The following is a 20,149-nucleotide window of genomic DNA, read 5'->3' on the forward strand; positions in this document are numbered from 1 at the left end:
CTCCTCCCCCCACCTCTCCTCCCCCCACCTCTCCTCCCTGACAGCGTCTCGTGCTAGAGTGTTTTACCGTTTTACGATCAAGTACATCCACATATTATCTTTTAGTCAACTCTTACTTATGTTTATGAATCAGCTTTACTGACTGATTTCATCATTACTGCTTCTTGCATCTACTCCCTCCTGCTTTTATATTCGCTCGTGTTCAATACCTTTTAATAGTTTTTTCCCTTTTTTTTCCAGTGAGGGTCTCAAGGGGTACCGTTTCAGTCGTTCTGTGTCTGAAGATATCTCTGTTTCACTGGTTCTGATAGATAATTTGATCATCGATTGCTCATAGATTGACCATTGATCTTTGATTGTTGATTGATAGTTTAGTTACAAAATTCTAGACAAAAAGTTATCGTTGCTCGGCACTTTGAAGGTGTGATTTTGCTTTCTTGCATCCGGTATTGCCTATGAGAAATCGGATGCCAGTCTGATTCTCACTGTTTCATAGTAATCATTTTTTTTTTCCTTTCTGACAACTTTTAAGATTTTTCTTTATCCCGGTTGTTGTACTTTTTAAAAATGCCTGCCCAGAACATTTTTAAACTGAGTACACCTGTCTTTCTCAAGGTCTAGGAAATTCTCAGCAATTATATCATCCAATATTGGCTTTTCATTATGTCCTCTGTTGGGTCCCCTGTTTGAAGTCCCTATGAGCGTTGGCATTTCTGGACGGATCCCGCGTGAACTCTATTTCTTTTTCTCCTCTCCTTGCATTCTGGGGGTTTCCCTTGGTTCACTCATTTGTTCAGTCAGGAGGGCAGAAAAGAAAAAAGTAGGAGGAGAACGTGCTCATTGAGTGTAATCCCTCAACAGTATCTTCCCTCTTCCGTCCGCTGGCTCACGCACGGTGGCACCCCTTCTCTTTAGTTAGATGTTGGAACGCTTGAGTATGGACACCACATATTTGTGTACATTTGCGTTTCTCCAGTTGTGCTTTCCAGAAGACCTTTTTGGAGGGATTTGCGTAAAGATGAAAGTGTAAGAATTATTGCAAGTGTTAAGAACTCCAGGCATGTGGCATGGTGCAAACAAACCCAGACTGTCTCAGCCCCTGCTCTCATGGAAATTAAACTCAGATGTATCAGGTAGAAAAAAAAAAAAAACAGAAGTTACGCGACCAAACAAAAAAAGGCCATCTACACGTTTGAGAACTCCCTTCCAGGCATGGAGTTGTCTGGAAAAATGACTCTGGGGAGCCTGGTTGAAGGTCTTCTGAGCCCCCCTCTGTGGCAACCCCGAATGAAGTGTTATCACATGTTAGAATTTTTGGAAACTTCATGTGCCGGAGTTGGTCGTGAAAGATCTGAAGATCCGAGATTGCATACCTCAGTGAAGTACATTGATCTCCTTCGGAAAGCCGTGGGAAGTGTTAGACCGTTGCATGTAGATGTGTCACCATGGTTCTCTGTGTCCAGACCAGGTACACGGTGGCCAAGGACAGTGTGGCCCAATTCTTCTTCTATCAGCCGATCAGTCATCAGTGGAGACAAACCGACTTCTTCCCCTGCACTGTGACATGTGGAGGAGGTGAGGCACAGACTTCGTTCCTGAATGTTCCGAGCTCAGAGTTAGCAATGACATACCTGTGCGTTTTTTTGAAGCTGACTGTAACATTGGTGTGGTGACGGGTGATGAGTGATCACGCGGCGTCCTGCCCAGCAGCCTGGACCGCAGTGGTGTGAACGGATGTGTGTTTGCCTTTATTCTTGGAGACAGGTGCAACAGTCTAGACAGACTTCTAGCAAAAAGCTGGAGACCTGTTTATGTGTGTCCTTGCGTTTCTTGTCTTAAGTGTCTGTAAAGCATGCATTATTTTTAATTTTCCACGGAAAACCTGAAAAACAGACCAAGCAGCTTGGTGAATGGGTCGCGTTGGTTCTAACATTTAGATTTCCACCCCGTTCTAACATTTAGATTTCCACCCCGTCCTCCCTCAAGGTAGGTGCCTTAGCGTAAATTACCAAAAGGAGAAAGGGTAGCCGCTGAGTGGTAAGGGGAAACTCCTGCCCGCTGCTTGCTTAGTTCAAGGATTTCACAGACAGTGAAGGAAGGTTCTGGGCTCCACGCACGTGCTACACGTATTTACAGGCTCAGGTGGCGGGAAATCGGCTGTTTAACATGGAGAAAGCGTCTGCCTGGAGGAAAGGAGGCCTCCAGAGCCTCCGTTATAAGTCTCTTTTAATAAACTGAACTTTAAAATTGAGGAATAAATGGTTCTGAGCTCGTGCCAACACATGAACCGTGGTTCCTTGAATTGCTAGAGGGCCTTATGTGGATAACTTCCCCTAAAAGCACCAGGCAGCAGTGTTGGGCATTTCCATGTATCAAGCCACGTGCTGGGGTGTTCATCTTCACATTTATTCTTGCAAACAACCTTAAGAAAGGTCTCTTTGCGTGGCTGTATTATGTGTGAGCAAACCGAAACGTATTAGAGGTAAAGGACATACCCCCCGTTTGCTCAGCTGGTGAACAGCTCCCTCTGAGCCCCCAGCTGAGTGTCCCCAGTCACTTCTGCCTTTCCTCCTTTAAACTCCAGGCTTCAGGTATCAGGGATGCCTTCGGGTTCCCGGGAATCTGTATCTCAGGACTCTCTCCTCTGGGATTTAGGCTCCCCATGAAAGCAGCAGGCAGGTGCTTTTGTGGGGAGCACTTAGCCCAGACCCCAGAAGGAGCTTGTGTTGCCGAGAAGGAAAGAGAAACAGTCTAGGGGGTGAATGGGGCTCTAGAAACCAGCTAGAAAGTTAGTCTTCCCAGCTATTTCTTCCTAGACTTGGCTTGGGCAATAGACCACTAGATTATGATTCTACAGCAGTGGTTCTCAAAGTGGGGTCCCCGGGCCAACAGCATCAGCATCACGTGGGAACTTGGTGGAAATACAGATTCTTGGGCCCCACCCTGGACCTACTGAATGAGAAACTCTGGGAATGGGGCCCATTAATCCTTTTCAACAGTCCCTCCCCAGGAAATTAGGGTACACATTCAAGTTTAAGAATCTTTGGATATCAGCTGTAGCCATATTAATCACTGCTTTTGCCATATCTGTGTCACCCCTGCACTATTATTTACTTGAGGTTTTTTCTTTAAATGGATGTTTTAAGAAATTTAAATAGAGGCATCTGGGTGGCTCAGCTGGTTAAGTGCCCAACTTCAGCTCACGTCATGTTCTAATGGTTTGTGGGTTCGAGCCCCGCGTTGGGCTTTGCACCAACAGTGTGGAGCCTGCTTGGGCTCTCTCTCTTTCCTCTCTCTCTGCCCCTCCCCCTCTTGCTCCTTCCCAAAATAAATACAAAATAAATAAAGTTAAAAAATGTTTAAATAAACATATTCACAAAAACAAGTTAATTTTACCTTGAGGAGGCAAACTGATCTCCTGCCATAAATAGAACACGATCACAAAAGTAAATATGACTTAAACACAATGCTGGAGATCATCTTTAAGTCCCTACCAGCGCTAACATTCTCTCGGTGTTTCTCGATTCCACCGAAAGTGAAAATGTATTTTGCTGAACATTACAAGCATTGTTCCGAGGCAGAGACTCCTTCAGAGCTTTGAGTCACCGACCTTGCGTCGGTGACCGCCAGGGAAACTCTTGAAACACATTTGATCTCGTTGAAAGCTGATTGAGGGAAAACAGTGTTGGGAGTTGAGACCGTGATCTGCATAAATTCAGTGAGTCTCTCCAAACCCGGGCCTCAGACTCATTTTGGCCAAACTCGTTCTCCGAAAATGGCATGACGACATTTCCATCAAGAGGCAGGGTGGCCACAGAGCTGAAGTTCAGGGACTTGGACTCACTTCTTGGCTTTGCCACCGCTTAGCTCTGTGCCATCTCTGAACCTCAGTCTGCTCATCCATAAAACAGGATGATGCCCCTTGCAGCACTGTCAGGGAACAAAATGAGAGGACACGGGTCAAGGAGCCTAATATAGTGTCTGGCAGTTAATGGGTACTCAGGAAATACCTGTTATGTCCGATTCTAAAGAAACCTGAATTTTGTTAAAAATTCAGCATAATCGACAGGGTTGTGGCCGCCCCCCCTCCTGGCATTCTCCGGTGGTGGGTTATGAGATACATACATGACTCCATGCTCTCAGGGTGAGTGGGACATACCCACAGATTCCCTACCTGCATGTGTTATATCCAGAAGCAGAATCCCACCACCTTTGAGTCAAGTGGACCATGGTTCCAGAGATGACCGTCTCCCATGGACCCCCAAATGAAAGCAAAGAGCGGGCAGCGGTGGGGGGGTGGTATTCTTACTCAGCAAGTAGACAAAGATCTCTTTCTTTTTAATGTCTCCCCTCTCCCACCTAATCACTCAGAGAGACATTCCCATTCAGGCACATAAGAAAAAAGAGGCACTTTTTCACTCTGGGAGGGACATTGGGAATGGGACTCGGCTTAGTCAGTTGGTTAAATTCTTGGGAGGGAAACAGATGTGCCTCATACTCAGGTGCGGAAGGAAAGACAGCCCTGCTGGAGCCATAAATGGGAGCACCTGGCAGGGAAACTGTCCGCCAGAGACAGCAGTGGCTGTAAGAACAGAAGGGAAACTTTAGGCTGCTCTTGGGGTTCCCTCTACGGCCTGCCATTTTCCGCACACAGGCAGAATTTCAATACATTGGTTCATAACATAGGAAGGCAACCTGCCTTATTTCCTTTGCTTTCAGTTTTCTCTGTACCTCTATCAGATTAAAGAGGAAAATTAATCGTCTCTCCTTAAATTGTAAACACCTGTATGCTTTTTGTCTCCTAGAACTATGTTTCCATTTAGAACAGAGGTGTTCCTTTGCTTCGAGGAGGTATAGTCTCGTTCTGTACTTGTTTTGGAGGAAGTCAACACACACACATAAAACCCACAAGGAAAGCATTACCAGAGTTTAATTGCATTACTAATCAAGTCGCCACGATTTGTGTAAATGCCATTTCTGAGTTGTTGGGTCATCAGGCAGCTTGGTTCTCTGTTCCCTAAGGTACTGGGATGCCGGGCTTTTCTGCCTTGCCTGTAGTCATCTACGCGGGACTCTGAAGCTCAGTCTGGAGACAGTACTGGATTGATTGCCCCTGCCATCTGATATTGTAGACTTTCTGGCAGATATTGGCACCCGAGTCGCATTTTATTGACTCCATTTGGATTTTCGTTCTTGTGGTTTCAACCTTGCTTTTCATAACGCATACCAGTCCGTCCTTCCCCACGCCGTGTACGTCCAAGCCATGGCTTGCGGAATGCTGCCTAGTGGTTTATAAAATCAGATTCCTCTCGGCAATCAGGCCCTTAAATGTATTTTTAGACCTTTAGACCAACTGGCTGAGGCTGAGAGCTTAGCTTCGAGCCTTTTTTTTTTTTTTCCTGAAGAGCTCATTCTGCTTTTGAAAAATTGCCTTTTTTTTTTTTTTCCTTTTAAACTTAGCATGACACTTATGTAGTGACAGGAAGCCTGGGATCAGATCTTTCAGGAAGTAGAAGCATCATTTTGTGAGTTGTTTTTTAAATCTACGGCACTCATCCATTTGGAACGCTCACTTTCCTCAGAGACTGTGCAATTTGAAATTCACAGAATCGAGAGTGAGTTTTCATCCCTTCTGCTCTGAAGGATTTTGAGGCAGGGGGCGGTGTAGGGGATGGACTTTGTTCCTCCCAGTATGGACAGTGCTTACTTCCCCAGTTAGAGAAGTTCGTTGGCATCCGAGGTGCCCCAGGTGCCCCCGGACAGCAAACAAGTAAAACGCAGTGTCCCCAAGCAACAGGATATTGTGCAGTGGAAGGAGGCACCGACCGGGGCACGTGGGTGGCTCTTAACAGTGTCGTGCCGAGTGAGAAAAGTAGACAATAGAACAAGATTTAAAGTACCTATCTAGTTACAACAGGCACACACAAGCAACATTGCATAAGGCACATGCGGATTTGAGAACATGTAAGCAAGAAATAGGGGTCTCTGGGGGAGTCAGGATGGGAATAGTAAAAACAGAATATGGGGAAACAGGGGGCCCATGGCGCAGGGCTGTGGGGACATTCGGGAGACCGGCCAGCAAGTGACCTTCCGCCCCGAGGTCTGAGCATTCCGTAAAGGAGTCCCTTGCCACTTTCTCGTTAAAAGTGCTAAGACAGGGCGCCTGGGTGGTGCAGTTGGTTAAGCATCTGACTCTTGATCTCAGCTCAGGTCATGATCTCACAGTTTGTGAGTTCGAGTCCCACATCGGGCTCTGCACTGATGTTGCAGAGACTGCTTGGGATTGTCTCTTCTTCTCTCTGACCCTCCCCCTGCTTGTGCGTGCTCGCTGTCTCTCTCTCTCTCTCTCTCTCTCTCGGCCACACATCTTCATCATCTTAGAAGAACCTGAAGATCATTAGAGCCCACAAATCAACCCATTTCCCGGACTGAGCCACCCGATGTTTCTGCCTCAGTTGGACCATGTAAGGACCCGGGCACTGCTGTGTGCTAGAAGCTCCCAGCGATTGCCCTGCATAGTCAGGGATGAGAACCACGGAGTTAAGTTTCTTCTGGGGGAGGAAGAGTCTGTGCCAAGGGATCACTGCCGCGGGAACACGACACAGTGCGATATTCACAGGTGCCTTTTCTTTTTCCCTTTAGGCTACCAGCTCAACTCGGCCGAATGTGTGGATATCCGCTTGAAGAGGGTAGTTCCTGACCATTACTGCCATTACTACCCCGAAAATGTGAAACCCAAGCCCAAACTAAAGGAGTGCAGCATGGATCCTTGCCCTTCGAGGTCTGCGTCATTGCCCTTAGTGTTTACTCTAAAAAGAAATCAGCCAACCGCCACCAAGACCAGTCCATGTTTGCAGAGTGACATTTGCACTGTGCGACCTTGAACACACGCAGGTGGCAGCTACCCGCGTCCGTAGCCCCGCTCAGCGGGGACGAGGCTCGCCAGCGCACACAGCCCTGCACTCTCCTGTGTGGCTGTGCGTGCATGTGCCCTGATATTCACCCCTCTGTAAGGACCCTCCGTGAGCATCTACACACACAACAGGGAAACTCTCTCCATCCAAGTACGATGTCTTGTCTATCTGCCAGTCATAAATATCTTGAACTCACCGTTTTCACTTTTAAACTGGGTTGCCCGTTACCCCGTGCTGACTTTCGAAGCGTTTGCATTAAGTTCAGTATAAATAATGCATTGCTCAAGCAAGTAAGAAGTTTCAATGCCAAGGCAGAAAAGCGATGCATAAACTATCCCGTTGCATAATTTAGTACCTGCTGACTTGGACTGCCTGGGGAAGTTTCCTGGCTTTCCTACAGTATCTTAAAATAACAGCCACAATATCAAGTCCTAGAATCCCCCAGACAGCTGCCAGCTGGCTGAGGCAGAAGTGTGCAAATGGAAAAGGAAGCATTCTCAGTGGATTTCATTTCCTGTCACTGAACTACCCATTTCCTGGAATCCCAGGTGAACATAATTATGAATAGAGACCTTTTCAAAGGACAGCTTCTATGAAATAAAATGTCTTGCTAAAGAGTCTACTAAAATGATAGCATGTTAATATCATTAGCATACCAAAATAACCGTCTTAGATGATGGAAAGTAGGTTTATCTGAATGAAGAGACGCTCTTCCCTTTGATTAATTCATAGCACTGGTTTCTGTAGTTCCGTATAACTGGAGATGGCGTGTGCCACGGATGTTCCCGAAAACCAAAAAAGATGGTGGGAAGTTTTGGGGAAGGGTTCACAGCACTTGTCATGTTTCGTCTTCAGTCTGAAAGGGCTCTGTCTTTTGGGAGGTCAGATCTGTATGGGTTACATTAATATGTCGATTGATTTAGAAATGACACTGTCACCGTGATTTCATTTGTAGCGACGGGTTTAAAGAGATCATGCCCTACGACCACTTCCAACCTCTCCCTCGGTGAGTTACGTGTTTCCGTTTTCCACTCTGTAATTTGCTCTAAGTAGTTTGCAAGGAACTGTAGTATCTGTAGCAACAGTCCAAAATATAAGAGGGACAGATACTAGATCCTTTACGAGGAGCTACGGGCAAACAGACTTCAACTCCATAAGGAAGATGTGTCAAAGAATCGGATGGAATACACTGCCTCCAACGGTCACGTCTCCCGTCACTGGGGATGTCCGGCCGTTAGAGAGGGAGCTCAGGCCTTGCAGTTGGTCAGAAATTTGAGTCCCCCTTTTATACCCGGATGACTAGTTTCCGACTTTGAGTTTCTCCGGTTCTCTAGTAATATTGTCCTTTAGTGTTGATGGTCTAGAGACAGCTCAAGGAACGCTTCCGGAAGTACTTTTCGCTGTCGCGTTTGCAAGCTTGAGACAGACAAGCCAATGACAAATAAATAATGTGTTTTTATTTGTTCGCTTTTGAGCTGGGAACATAACCCTTGGACTGCGTGCTCGGTGTCCTGCGGGGGCGGGATTCAGAGGCGGAGCTTCGTGTGTGTGGAGGAGTCCATGCACGGAGAGATACTACAGGTAGAGGAGTGGAAGTGCATGTACGCGCCCAAACCCAAGGTCATGCAGACCTGCAACCTGTTCGACTGCCCCAAGTGGATTGCCATGGAGTGGTCTCAGGTAAGATTCCAGACCGGACGCTTGGCTTTTCATTTTTATCTTATTTTATTTTCTTAATTTATTGAGATACAGTTTTTTTTTTTTTAAGCAGTCTCCCTGCCCGGCACAGAGCCCAGTGCAGGGCTTGGACTCACGACCCTGAGATCAAGACCTGAGCCGAAATCAAGGGTCTGACTCGTAACCGACTAAGCCACCCAGGCACCCCAAGGACAGGACACTTTCACTGAAACCTCAAATTTGAACGAACATTGACTAGGTGCTATCGCTCCTTTTGTCACATACGCCCTAAAAGGTGCTCGCAAAATTAAATACGCCGTCACCTCTATTTAGGTTGCCATCTAAAAGTCTTGATTGTAAGTTTAAGTAAAAAGGATCAAAGAGTGTCATTTCTAACATGTGAATGCTGACATTTCAAAATAAAAGTGTTACAGCATTTAAAGAAAAAAATGTGTTCAGCAGAATGTAAATGCCATGTTGATTTCTATCTTTGTCATCTTTCCCTTAAAAAGCACACGAAGAGGTCCTTCTTGAACAGTTTGTGGATAGTTTGCATTTTTCCCCCTTGAGCTCACGTTCTGAATCCACTCTCCCCACAGAAATTTATCCCAACATAATGTACCTTTTATGCCGTAGTCTTTTATCGATTACACTCTTCTACTTTTTCCCAAGAATATATGTATAGCGATTGAAATCGTTGTATTTTATTTGAAATTAATTTATTTCAGTTTCCTGTGGCCATAGGCTCTAAGTATTAGGAATGCTCCCCCTCCCCTGGATCGTTATTATCATAACAATATAAATATATTTCAAATTTTGGTAAACACTTATTACACATAAAAAGTAAATTTTTTAGGGGCGCCTGGGTGGCGCAGTCGGTTAAGCGTCCGACTTCAGCCAGGTCACGATCTCGCGGTCCGTGAGTTCGAGCCCCGCGTCGGGCTCTGGGCTGATGCCTCGGAGCCTGGAGCCTGTTTCCGATTCTGTGTCTCCCTCTCTCTCTGCCCCTCCCCCGTTCATGCTCTGTCTCTCTCTGTCGCAAAAATAAAAATAAAAAACGTTGAAAAAAAAATTAAAAAAAAAAATTAAAAAAAAAAAAAGTAAATATTTTAAATATAAAATTTATTGTCAAATTAGTTTCCATACAACACCCAGTGCTGATCCCAACAGGTGCCTTCCTCAATGTCCATCACCCACCCTCCCCTCCCTCCCACCCTCCATCAACCCTCAGTTTATTCTCAGTCTTTAAGAGTCTCTTGTGGTTTGGCTCCCTCCCTCTCTAACTTTTTTTTTTCCTTCCCCTCCCCTATGGTCTTCCGTTAAGTTTCTCAAGATCTACATAAGAGTGAAAACATAAGGTATCTGTCCTTTTCTGTGTGACTTATTTCACTTAGCATAACACTCTCCAGTTCCATCCACGTTGCTACAAAAGGCCATATTTCATTCTTTCTCATTGCCACGTAGTATTCCATTATGTATATGAACCACATCTTCTTTATCCATTTGTCAGTTGATGGACATTTAGGCTCTTCCCATCATTTGGCTATTGTTGAAACTGCTGCTAGAAACATTGGGGTACGAGTGCCCCTTACGCATCAGCAGTCCTGTATCCCTTGGGTAAATTCCTAGCAGTGCTATTGTTGGGTCATAGGGTAGATCTATGTTTAACTTTTTGAGGAACCTCCACACTGTTTTCCAGAGCGGCCGCACCAGTTTGCATTCCCACCAACAGTGCAAGAGGGTTCCCGTTTCTCCACATCCTCTCCAGCATCTATAGTCTCCTGATTTGTTCATTTAAGCCACTCTGATTGGCGTGAGGTGGTATCTGAGTGTGGTTTTGATTTGTGTTTCCCTGATGAGGAGCGACGTTGAGCATCTTTTCATGTGCCTGTTGGCCGTCCGGATGTCTTCTTTAGAGAAGCGTCTATTTATGTCTTCTGCCCATTTCGTTACTGGATTATTTGTTTTTTGGGTGTGGAGTTTGGTGAGTTCTTTATAGATTTTGGATACTAGCCCTTTGTCCGGCATGTCATTTGCAAACATCTTTTCCCATTCTGTTGGTTGCCTTTTAGTTTTGTTGATTGTTTCCTTTGCAGTGCAGAAGCTTTTTATCTTCATGAGGTCCCAATAGTTCATTTTTGCTTTTAATTCCCTTGCCTTTGGAGATGTGTCAAGTAAGAAATTGCTACGGCTAAGGTCAGAGAGGTCTTTTCCTGTTTTCTCCTCTAGGGTTTTGATGGTTTCCTGTCTCTTTTAGTTGGAATCAATCCAGAAAATGAGGGTGGGTGGCTTAAAAAATTGTCCATTCCCAGAATGGGTTCAGACCTGGGTTCCGCAATAATTTTATTCCTAGTTTTTACTGCTGGTTTCTTGTTCTGTTTTGTTTTGCACGTGCACACCAGGAAAACTTGTTCACATAAGTAAACAGAACTGAGGAGGATTTTCTTACAGCAAGGCCATTCCGTTCTTGAACTCCTGACCTATGTGCCAAAAGTCATGCTGTGATCTGTCATCAGAAATCAACATTTTTACCTCTATAACCTGCAGAGCTCATTTTCAGCTCTTAGAAGAGTCCCATCCGTATGTTTTGTCTTGGCTTTAGAGCTTTCATACCACGACCCCACATCCTCATCAATATTGTGACTTTATCGTCACTCACGGTATCAAAAGGGGGGTTGCTAACCGAATCATCTCATTTACCTTTCTCAGCTCTTAATACTTTTCATTTGTTTGCAAACATCAAATACATTCTCAGTAACAAGAATTCATTATCATTAAGGATATATTCCTCCTCCAAAGAGGAGTTCTGGAAATTGTAAATACCGACAGCATTATTAGGGTAAGTGTCCAGCTTCCTGGGGGGGAAGGGGGTGCTATGTGAGAGGAGACAGTACTCCTTTGGATTGACCAGTCCTGGTGTGGTTATACCTTATCATCCATCATAATGTTTTCTTTCTCTTTGGGCAGAGTTCTTGTTTCTTTCTTGGCCGATACGCAACAGCCTCTGACAGTCACATATATTTCAAGTTGATAAATCTTGGGGTAGGGGAATCGATTTCCCAGAAATAGGGTCTAATCTCAAACCTCACTCAGTTCATTAGAATATTTGTTCAATGGCAAGAGGAAATCAGATAGGTTTCCTGATAGCCTTTTTTTTTTAACTCCCTATTTTTAAAAACTCCAGTAGAGTTAGCATAGTGTTATATTAGTTTCAGTTGTACAGTATCGTGGTTCAGTGGTTCCACATCACGACGAAGTGCACTCTTACTCCCTTTTCCTTATTTCATCCATCCCCACCCCCCACCGCCCCTCTGGTAACCGTCTGTTTGGTCTCTGCCGATACCTTCCCTTTTTGGAGAAGTGAGTATGTTAAAAAAGGCCTTCCTGTCCTGTGAAACTTGTCTGTGACCGTGTAGGAAACATCTACAGACTTAAGAAAGAGTCCTTGAGCTCGATGAGTCGGTGGCAAAGTCATGGTTTTGGCAACGAGAGGCTCCAGGGTGGATCCGCTATGCCCCTTGGGAACTGTGTGACCTTGGGCAAGGTCCTTTGGTGGTGGGCTATTTGCTCATCTGTCGGAATGGGAATGAGGCTACTGACCTGAAGGTGCGTTGGGACATGAGTCCGATAACCCCCGCGGGCCGCACCTGTTCATAGTGGATGTCCTAGGACTTTCAGCCCCTCCCTCGGGTGGATCCAAGAATTGGGGAGGCCTGAAGTGTGTACAGTTTGGACTTTGAAGAAGAAAGGATGCGAAATAAAAATATCAGGCACCTCAGTGAATTTTTACTCAGAATAAGCGAAGCAATTGCAAAATTTTAAAAAACTGACAATGACCCCCAACGTGAACTGTGAACTTTAGTTAAAACAATACAGCAGCATTGGTTCCTCCGTTGTGATAATTGTACCACACTCACACAAGATGTCAGTAATAAGGGAGACTATGGGGGTGAGTGGGGGCAAAGCAGAACTCTGGACTGTATGCTCAGTTTTTCTCTAAACATAAAATGGTCCTAAAAAATAAAGTCTATTAATTAAAAAAACCACATACTTATGCACATATGTACTCCCCAACATATGTACATAAATTGAAATGATATCCTAGGCTTTCATGACAGGAAAATTCTCCATTTGTCAGTAAGAGAACCTTCCAAATCATAAATAAATAATTCAAGGAAAAAATGCAACACAAACCATAAAAATTCAGACAAAATAGCAAACTGTTTATTTAGAAAAGTTGTTTTAATATATTTATTTCTGAGAGAGTGAGACATCATGAGCCAGGTCGGGGGGGGTGGGGTGTGGGTACAGAGAGAGGGAGACACAGAATCCGAAGCGGGCTCCAGGCTCCGAGCTGTCAGCACAGAGCCCGTCGCGGGGCTCAAACCCACGAGCCGTGAGACCCTGACCTGAGCCAAAGGCGGAGGCTTAACCGACTGAGCCACCCAGGTGCCTTGCAGAATGTTTTTATTAATTTTAACTGCTTGATATTTGTACAGTATTTTTCCTGGGCTTTGTGGCTGAATACTCTATGATAGCCTCTTCGTGTGATCGCAGTTTTGCAAGATCGATTTCTATAGACAGAATGGAAAGAAAATCCTTTAGTGTGACTGATCAGAACTTGATTTTTTAACTAATAGTTTAAAAAAGTTTCTATTTCCCATGTTCTCAAGTTGTTTTGGATAATGTCATTACGAATTTAATCAAATTTGAGAAAACCTATATCAAGTCTCTTTCATATCGAACAGAAAATCTTCGGGTCATTTCAGTTTTTCTTGTGCTGTGGCCTCATCTGAAATACTTCTCAGATTGAGAATTGGACGGAGACCTTGCAAAGGGAGGGGCCCTGAAACATAAGAATCAGGGGAAACCAGCTTCTATCCCCTTCTTTACATACTGTTTGTCTAATGGTCTTTTGTGTTTAGTACTCACGTCGATCAGGGGCTCTCCTTGGCTTGAGTCATTAATGCCTTTGTGGATCTCCTCGTGGACAAGAATTTCACTGGCTTCTCATTTCTTCTTTGAAGTGCACGGTGACTTGTGGCCGAGGGTTACGTTACCGCGTCGTTCTGTGTATCAACCACCGTGGGCAGCACGTTGGTGGCTGCAACCCACAGCTGAAGTTACACATCAAAGAAGAATGTATCATCCCCATCCCGTGCTACAAACCAAAAGGTAAGTTTGTGGTGCATGTTAAAGTTAAATAAAGTGGTGTTTTCCCGCTCTCATTCGAATATCGCAGGATTTACATTTCAACTTAACCGTCTTAGGAAAACCGTCTTACCGACAGATGGCAGTTAGACTGTCCACCAGGTAAAGAAGCTGGACCCACTTGATAAATTGATCTGGGGGGGAAGCTGAGTGCTTATCGACTCAGTACGTTTAGAGTGGCTCCTATCTGTCTGGGCTTACACCAACATTTCTCGCTGGACACGGAATAATCTGATGGAATCCCTGCTTTGAAGAAAAAGAAGGAGGATGAGGAGAAAGAGAAAGGGGAAAAGAAAAGGAGAAGGATAAAGAGAAAGAGGAGGAGGAAATTTCCCCCAGGGTTCTCATTCTTTTTTCCCCCGCAGTATTTTGTACGTACCTTCCCCTGGAGTGTACGTCTCTTGAGGGAGGGACAACATCATCTTTATCACGTGTCCTGGTGCCTACCTACTGTGGAGTAGATGAAGACTTTCGGCTCCCAATGCTGATCTCTGGATGCTTTTTGAATTTCTTCTATTATTCCTATTTGTTCCCCAGGAATGAGCAGAAATGGGTAGCATCCACGGGCCGGAAGTCTTGGCATCATCTCTCGGATACACATTCCTTTCCATACGTGGTTATTTCTATGTACTTGAGTGAGGTATTACCAACCCTTATGACAAGTATTTCCTTTCTGGAAATGGAAAAAGGATTATCCTCACTGGTTGGTCCCAAGAAGTCTTCCTTAGTCTTTTAGAAAGGATGGTACAATTCCCCTTCATTATTTCTGAGTTCATTATCCATACGTAGAGCCTTATAGTCAGCCATTTCACAAATACTTATTTACTCTGTCCGCCCTTCAGAAAAGCCACGTGGTTGCCCCACAAGGTGCAAGGACGTCGTCGGTGAAGTCTTTCCTCCTGCCTTGTGCACTTGATAGTTCTTTCACAGCCACCGCCTCAGGGTCTGTGATTTCCCTGAAGCAGCCCAAAATTTCCTTTCTCATTTCATAACCTAGTGTGTTCCTTTCTTCATGTCTTGCGAGGCTTAAAAGCACAGAAAGGAGCACACATCTTGCTCCCGCGTGATGGGTGTAATGGGCAGTCAGCTCCTGCGACAACTACACCAATAAAAGTTTGAGTAAAACCTCCTCCCAGTTTTCTCAACATCTACGTTGATTTTCTCCATTGATCTCTTTATTCTTGGGCAAGGGGGATTTGTGGCAAAAGAGAGCAAGCTGATACGGTTGAAGTAAGAGCTTTAATATGTAAACAACAGAGATTGGTATTGGTTTATAGAGGGCATTTTTTTTATATAAAAGGCATTTTTATGCTCACTTGAAGAACATCTTCAGCTGTGCTATGGGATCATCTGGTTGCACTGGGATAATGTGTTAATGAAAACAATACACGACAGAAATGTTTGGTTCACTCCAGAAGCCGCTTCAGGTCCTGTTATAAAAGACTCCACTTTGCATTTGAAAAGCGTGACTGCTTTATTGATGAAACCTTTCGCAAATAACAATCGATCGTGTATCCAGCTGCTTTAAGCTTGTTGTTTGTGTTCCCTTTTTCTTAGAAAAAAGCCCAGTGGAAGCTAAATTACCGTGGCTGAAACAAGCCCAGGAACTAGAAGAGCCCAGAAGAGCAACCGAAGAACCATCGTGAGTCCAGGGCCTTTTATGGGTGTAATCAGGGCATAGCCAGTTAACATGATCTATGTAATTTTTGTACTTATTGGAATACAATGATACATTTCAAATCCAAATGACCTGAATTTTCAGACTCTAGAGAGCTCGAGCTGGCTGGAAGTCTTCTTTATTTCACAATTCAGCAGTTCTACTTTGGCATTATCTGTGAGAAGCACATAAAAGAACAGTGTGTGTTAACTCAAAGCAGACCCAGTGGTCTGTTACAATTAAGAGATTGGGGGTAATTCCTAGATCTAGATTAACACGTATGATTTGACCAAGGACCATGACAATCTTGTACAGATCAATCGATCATTCCATGGTTAAGTCATGGCCAACCTCTATAAAACCAATTTACTTGAAATGTATCAGGGTGGCCCACGTGATTATAAGGAGAAATCCTGGAGCCGCTGTGGGAAGGAGCAGTGGAAATAATGTGGCACTCTGCATCTTGGAGCCTAGAACCGCCACTTTGAACTGTGTGACCGTAGACAAGTCTTTAATTTTTCTGTGTCTCATTCTCCTTACCTATAAAAGGAGCAGGCTGAACTCGATCTCTCCAGGGTCCATTCCTACTTAAAAATCTAATGACTTCTATCCACATGTGATTTGGCAAGTCTGGGGTGGAATGGTGTCAGTGGAAATGGAGAATTAGGAGTAAACCAGAGACACCTTCCGGAATCCGAGGGTACGGACCTAAAGAGAGCAAGGAATCAAAGGCACCCTGAGATTTTTCGTCCAGGAGTCGAGAAGAGCAGCAGGACCAATGACAGACTCGAGTAATTGGACAGGACAGCTGAGTCCCTGTCACATACGTGAAGTCTGTGGCGCTGACAGCCTGTTTACCAAGGGAACAATCCCTAGAGTGTTCTAGGAAAAGGGATCTCAATATGGCTGGTCTCCAGCTCAGAGCAGGTATTTCTTCCTCAGCACCTTCAGCAACAGACGGAGCTCCCTGCATTGAGAGACAGCTCATCCTTCTGTTGAACCTCAGGAGTTATAGGCAAGATTTTTTTGCCCCTGTTGAGCTAAATATACCTCCTTCAAATTTCGGATTTCTGAAACAGGAAAAAAACCCCACAAAAACCCACATCTATGCCCCATCCCACGTGATGGATTTTCACAAATTTGAAGAAAGCTGGATCACAAGAGTGCAGCCTTTCCCGGTCTCATCACTCTTAGCGTTTTCCAGTGGTTTTCATGTGTTGTTTTTAGATCCCTTACCAACCTCATTGCTGTTTTCAGAACACGCTCATTTATCAATGTCCTTTCCAACTGGGGACCAGCCCAGTGAGCCCCTGAGGAATGTGGATTACTTCTCTATGAGAAGGCACCATGCCTCTAGCAATGCGGGCCAAGAGAACTGGCACATCCCACTTAGGACATGCGCAGAAAAGACTTTTCCACGTGGACTACTGTCGGGCCTGGAAGTGAACCCAGTGGTTTCTTCTGAATGACCCCAGAGTAACTAACTGAAGAGAGAGGGGTTCTGGGCTCATGACTGAAGCTTGGTGATCTAGAGGAAGGGGGGGGGGCTGTCACAAGAAGTGGGTAATGCAGGAGAAGGAGTAATGAGAAGAGGAAGGAGGGGACACAAGGAAGGACCACAGTTGTAAAGACCAAGGCAGTATAGCGTTGAAGAAGAGTTGCAGATCTCATAGAAAGCCAAGGAGAAGCTATGTGGACTGAGGAAATACTATTTAGATGGACAGGAGTCTTTTCCCGTTAATGTTAGGGTAAGATCACTGAAAGGGTAGAGAAGTAATCATTGCAGAGATTTAAGAAACGAATTCCCAGTCAGAAGGAAGTGGGTATTTGACGACTGAAGAACGAGTAAAGATCGGTAGTCAAGTTGATGGAAAGAAGCGGTTATATGTATGTTTGATTTTTTAATTGTTTTTATTTGAAGCTAGGATGACCTTAAATATATTAACAAGGTAATAAGGATCGTACACAAATCAGTTAACATGCCTGCGCCTCCCGACTGTACAAGAAGGATATTGGGCTCAGCGTTACTGGAACCTTCTCCCCGCTCCAATCTCCTGTGATTCTATAAGCGAAGGAAAGAGAGAGATTTGAGACACTCAAAAGGGAGTGTGTAGTTGTCATGCCGGGAAGGCTATAGAGTTGTCAGACTGGGGTGACACATCCTACCAGGTTCTTCTGTCCCCAGAACACAACAAGATCATGACGGCTACTCCTTCTGTGTGTCCTCTCTTGGCTAATGGGATTGCTGTCCAGTTCCCCAAACCGCAAGCCTGGAGTCACTCTTGCCTGTCTCTCATTCTTCCCTTACATGTCGTTAACCACCGGCTGTGCCAGTCATATCCACCAAAATGTGTCTCCATTCCAGGTCCTGAACTCACCCTTGCAACAGCCTCCTGATTCGCTTCCCCCTCAGTCCCTTCGAACCTACCCATTCCACAGCTCTTGGACTAGACCAGCCAAGGCACAAATCTGATTCTTTCCTTCCAATGTTGCGAATACCCCAGAGGTTCCCCATCGCCCAGATATTTACACTCGTTCACAAGGCCAACCAGACTTAGCAGGCGCCATCACCCTTCCTGGCTCCCGGCCTCATCCCTAACCACTTTCTTGCTTTGCCTTGAGGGGGACGTTCCAGCCACATCGAGCTGCTGGTCGTGCCTGGCCTTCATGAAGCTGCCACTCACGTCCACACTCCCCTTGTACCGATTTTCTTATTCGAGTGTAGGTGACGCGCTTTCATCAGAACCACTTGTGGTGCTACGTGATTGCAGATTTCTGGGCCCCGCGTGGCAGACGCTGGGGGGTGGGGCTTAGTCACTAGAACGTTTTCGGCTCTGCCAGATACCTTTTGGTGTGTGTGTGGCAAAATATGCATGACAAAATAGGTGAAAGGGATGAAGAGGTGCAAACTTCCAGCTATAAAATACACAAGTCACGGGGATGAACAGGGAACAGGGTCCATCGTCGTTCGTAACTTTGCGTGGTGACCGACAGTGCCGATGCCCATCGTGGGCATCGTTTCGTAACATGTAAAAATATCAGCCCACTCTGATGCACGCCGGAAACAGCTAGAATGTCGTATGTCAGCTGCACTTCAATTTTAAAAATTACCTCTTTAACCATTTCTAAGGGTACAGTTTAGCGGCCTTAAACTACACTGATGCCGTTGTGTGACCAGCCCCACCACCCACCTCCAGAACCGCTTCATCTCCCCCAACATATACTCTGTACCCGTTAAGTGCTAACTCCCCGTATCCCCCTACTGGCCCCCCCCCAGCCCCCAGCACCTCGATTCGACTTTCCGTCTCTATGAATCTGCCGCCAGCATTTTTAGCAAGCACCCCAAGTGACTGGGGAGGGAGCATCCAAGTTTGGGAACCACTAGATCAGAGAGTCCGAAGGGTCCCTTTCAAGGTGTGATAATCCTATCCATTTTCTCCTTTTCTAAATTTTTTATTTTTATTTATTTATGTTTAATGTTTATTATTTATTTATTTATTTATTTATTTATTTATTTTTGAGAGAGAGAGAGAGAGCGCAAACATGGGAGGGGCAGAGAGAGAGGGAGGCACAGAATGAGAAACAGGCTCCAGGCTCTGAGTTGTCAGCACAGAGCCCGACGCTGGGCTCGAACCCACAAGCTGTGAGATCATGACCTGAGCAGAAATCAAGAGTTGGACACTCAGCCACCTGAGTCACCCAGGCACCACCCCCCCCCCCCCCCCCACCCCCCCGCCCACCGCCGTTCATTTTGTTGGAAGGGGCAATACCATGTAAGCTCCAGGAGGTCCGGGCCTCGTATTCATTCCAAGCCTGCTTATCCATCAGTCCGCCTGCCTTTGCTGGTGGTTCCCTCCTCCCCTGACTCCCTGAGCAGAGCTCATGTGCCCTTTCCTGCAGAAAGACCCCACTCGTGCCTGTCCAGCATGGAAGAATGAGCCTGCACGCACCTGTTCCCGGCCTCCTCCCCACTTCCTCTCTCTCTCTCTGTCTCTCCCTCCCTCCCTCCCTCTGTGGTCGCCATGCAATTTTCCTTTATAATTCACGCTGCTGGCAGGTTCTGGCATGTTCCTGGCTGTCTAGTGCGAAGTTTATAGTTTCCTCCCTCCCACCACTTCTGACTCCGTGCATTCCCTCCATTTCCAAACAGGACCACAGCATACCTCAGCTTCCAGTTCATCCCTTTATAACCACTGTCCTTTGTGGTTTGGGGATGCTCCCTTGTTGACAACGGAGGAGAAGGCGAACGCAGCTATATTTCAGATCCCTCGAGCAAAGCCTGCCAAACCCGCCTGGAGAAGATAAATATTTCTGCCTCTGTGGTTTCCCATGGCCTGGGCTCTGAATTTACACAGGGAGTGGATGTTCTAAAGCTTTATTTTTTTTTTTTAATTAGGAAAATAAAAATTACAGCTTATAAAGCTAAGCCAGGGGAACTACAGTTTTGACCTTCTTAGCTTTCTGCTGGGGAACGTGTTGACAGTCGATACGGTTATCCTTGTTTTCAAAGGCCTTCCCGGGAGGCCTCCGACTTTCTTTGGGGTTCGCGATGCTTCCGCAGCTCGGTCGCCCCATTCTCCCATTTTTCATAGATGAAAACCAAGGAAAGAGGGCAGGTTTGGAGCGCTTTGGGTGTTTTCCTCACTGCTATGTTCGCTTCTCCATTTGTGGAAGCTGTATCCGCTACCAT

The 20,149-nt window shown here is 45.5% G+C and overlaps 1 protein-coding gene across 1 annotated transcript in view; it reads left to right on the forward strand.

Annotated features, from left to right (window-relative positions):
* The window catches only part of ADAMTSL3 (ADAMTS like 3), a 349,469-nt gene that overhangs the window by 209,767 nt on the left and 119,553 nt on the right, over positions 1–20,149 (forward strand). Inside the window, 6 exon segments of the mRNA XM_049614336.1 lie at positions 1,464–1,575; positions 6,643–6,781; positions 7,870–7,920; positions 8,390–8,594; positions 13,619–13,766; positions 15,360–15,444. Of these exon segments, the coding sequence (XP_049470293.1) occupies positions 1,464–1,575; positions 6,643–6,781; positions 7,870–7,920; positions 8,390–8,594; positions 13,619–13,766; positions 15,360–15,444 (740 nt within the window).

This window comes from Panthera uncia, assembly GCF_023721935.1.
Source record: "Panthera uncia isolate 11264 chromosome B3 unlocalized genomic scaffold, Puncia_PCG_1.0 HiC_scaffold_2, whole genome shotgun sequence".
Classification (NCBI taxonomy): domain Eukaryota; kingdom Metazoa; phylum Chordata; class Mammalia; order Carnivora; family Felidae; genus Panthera; species Panthera uncia.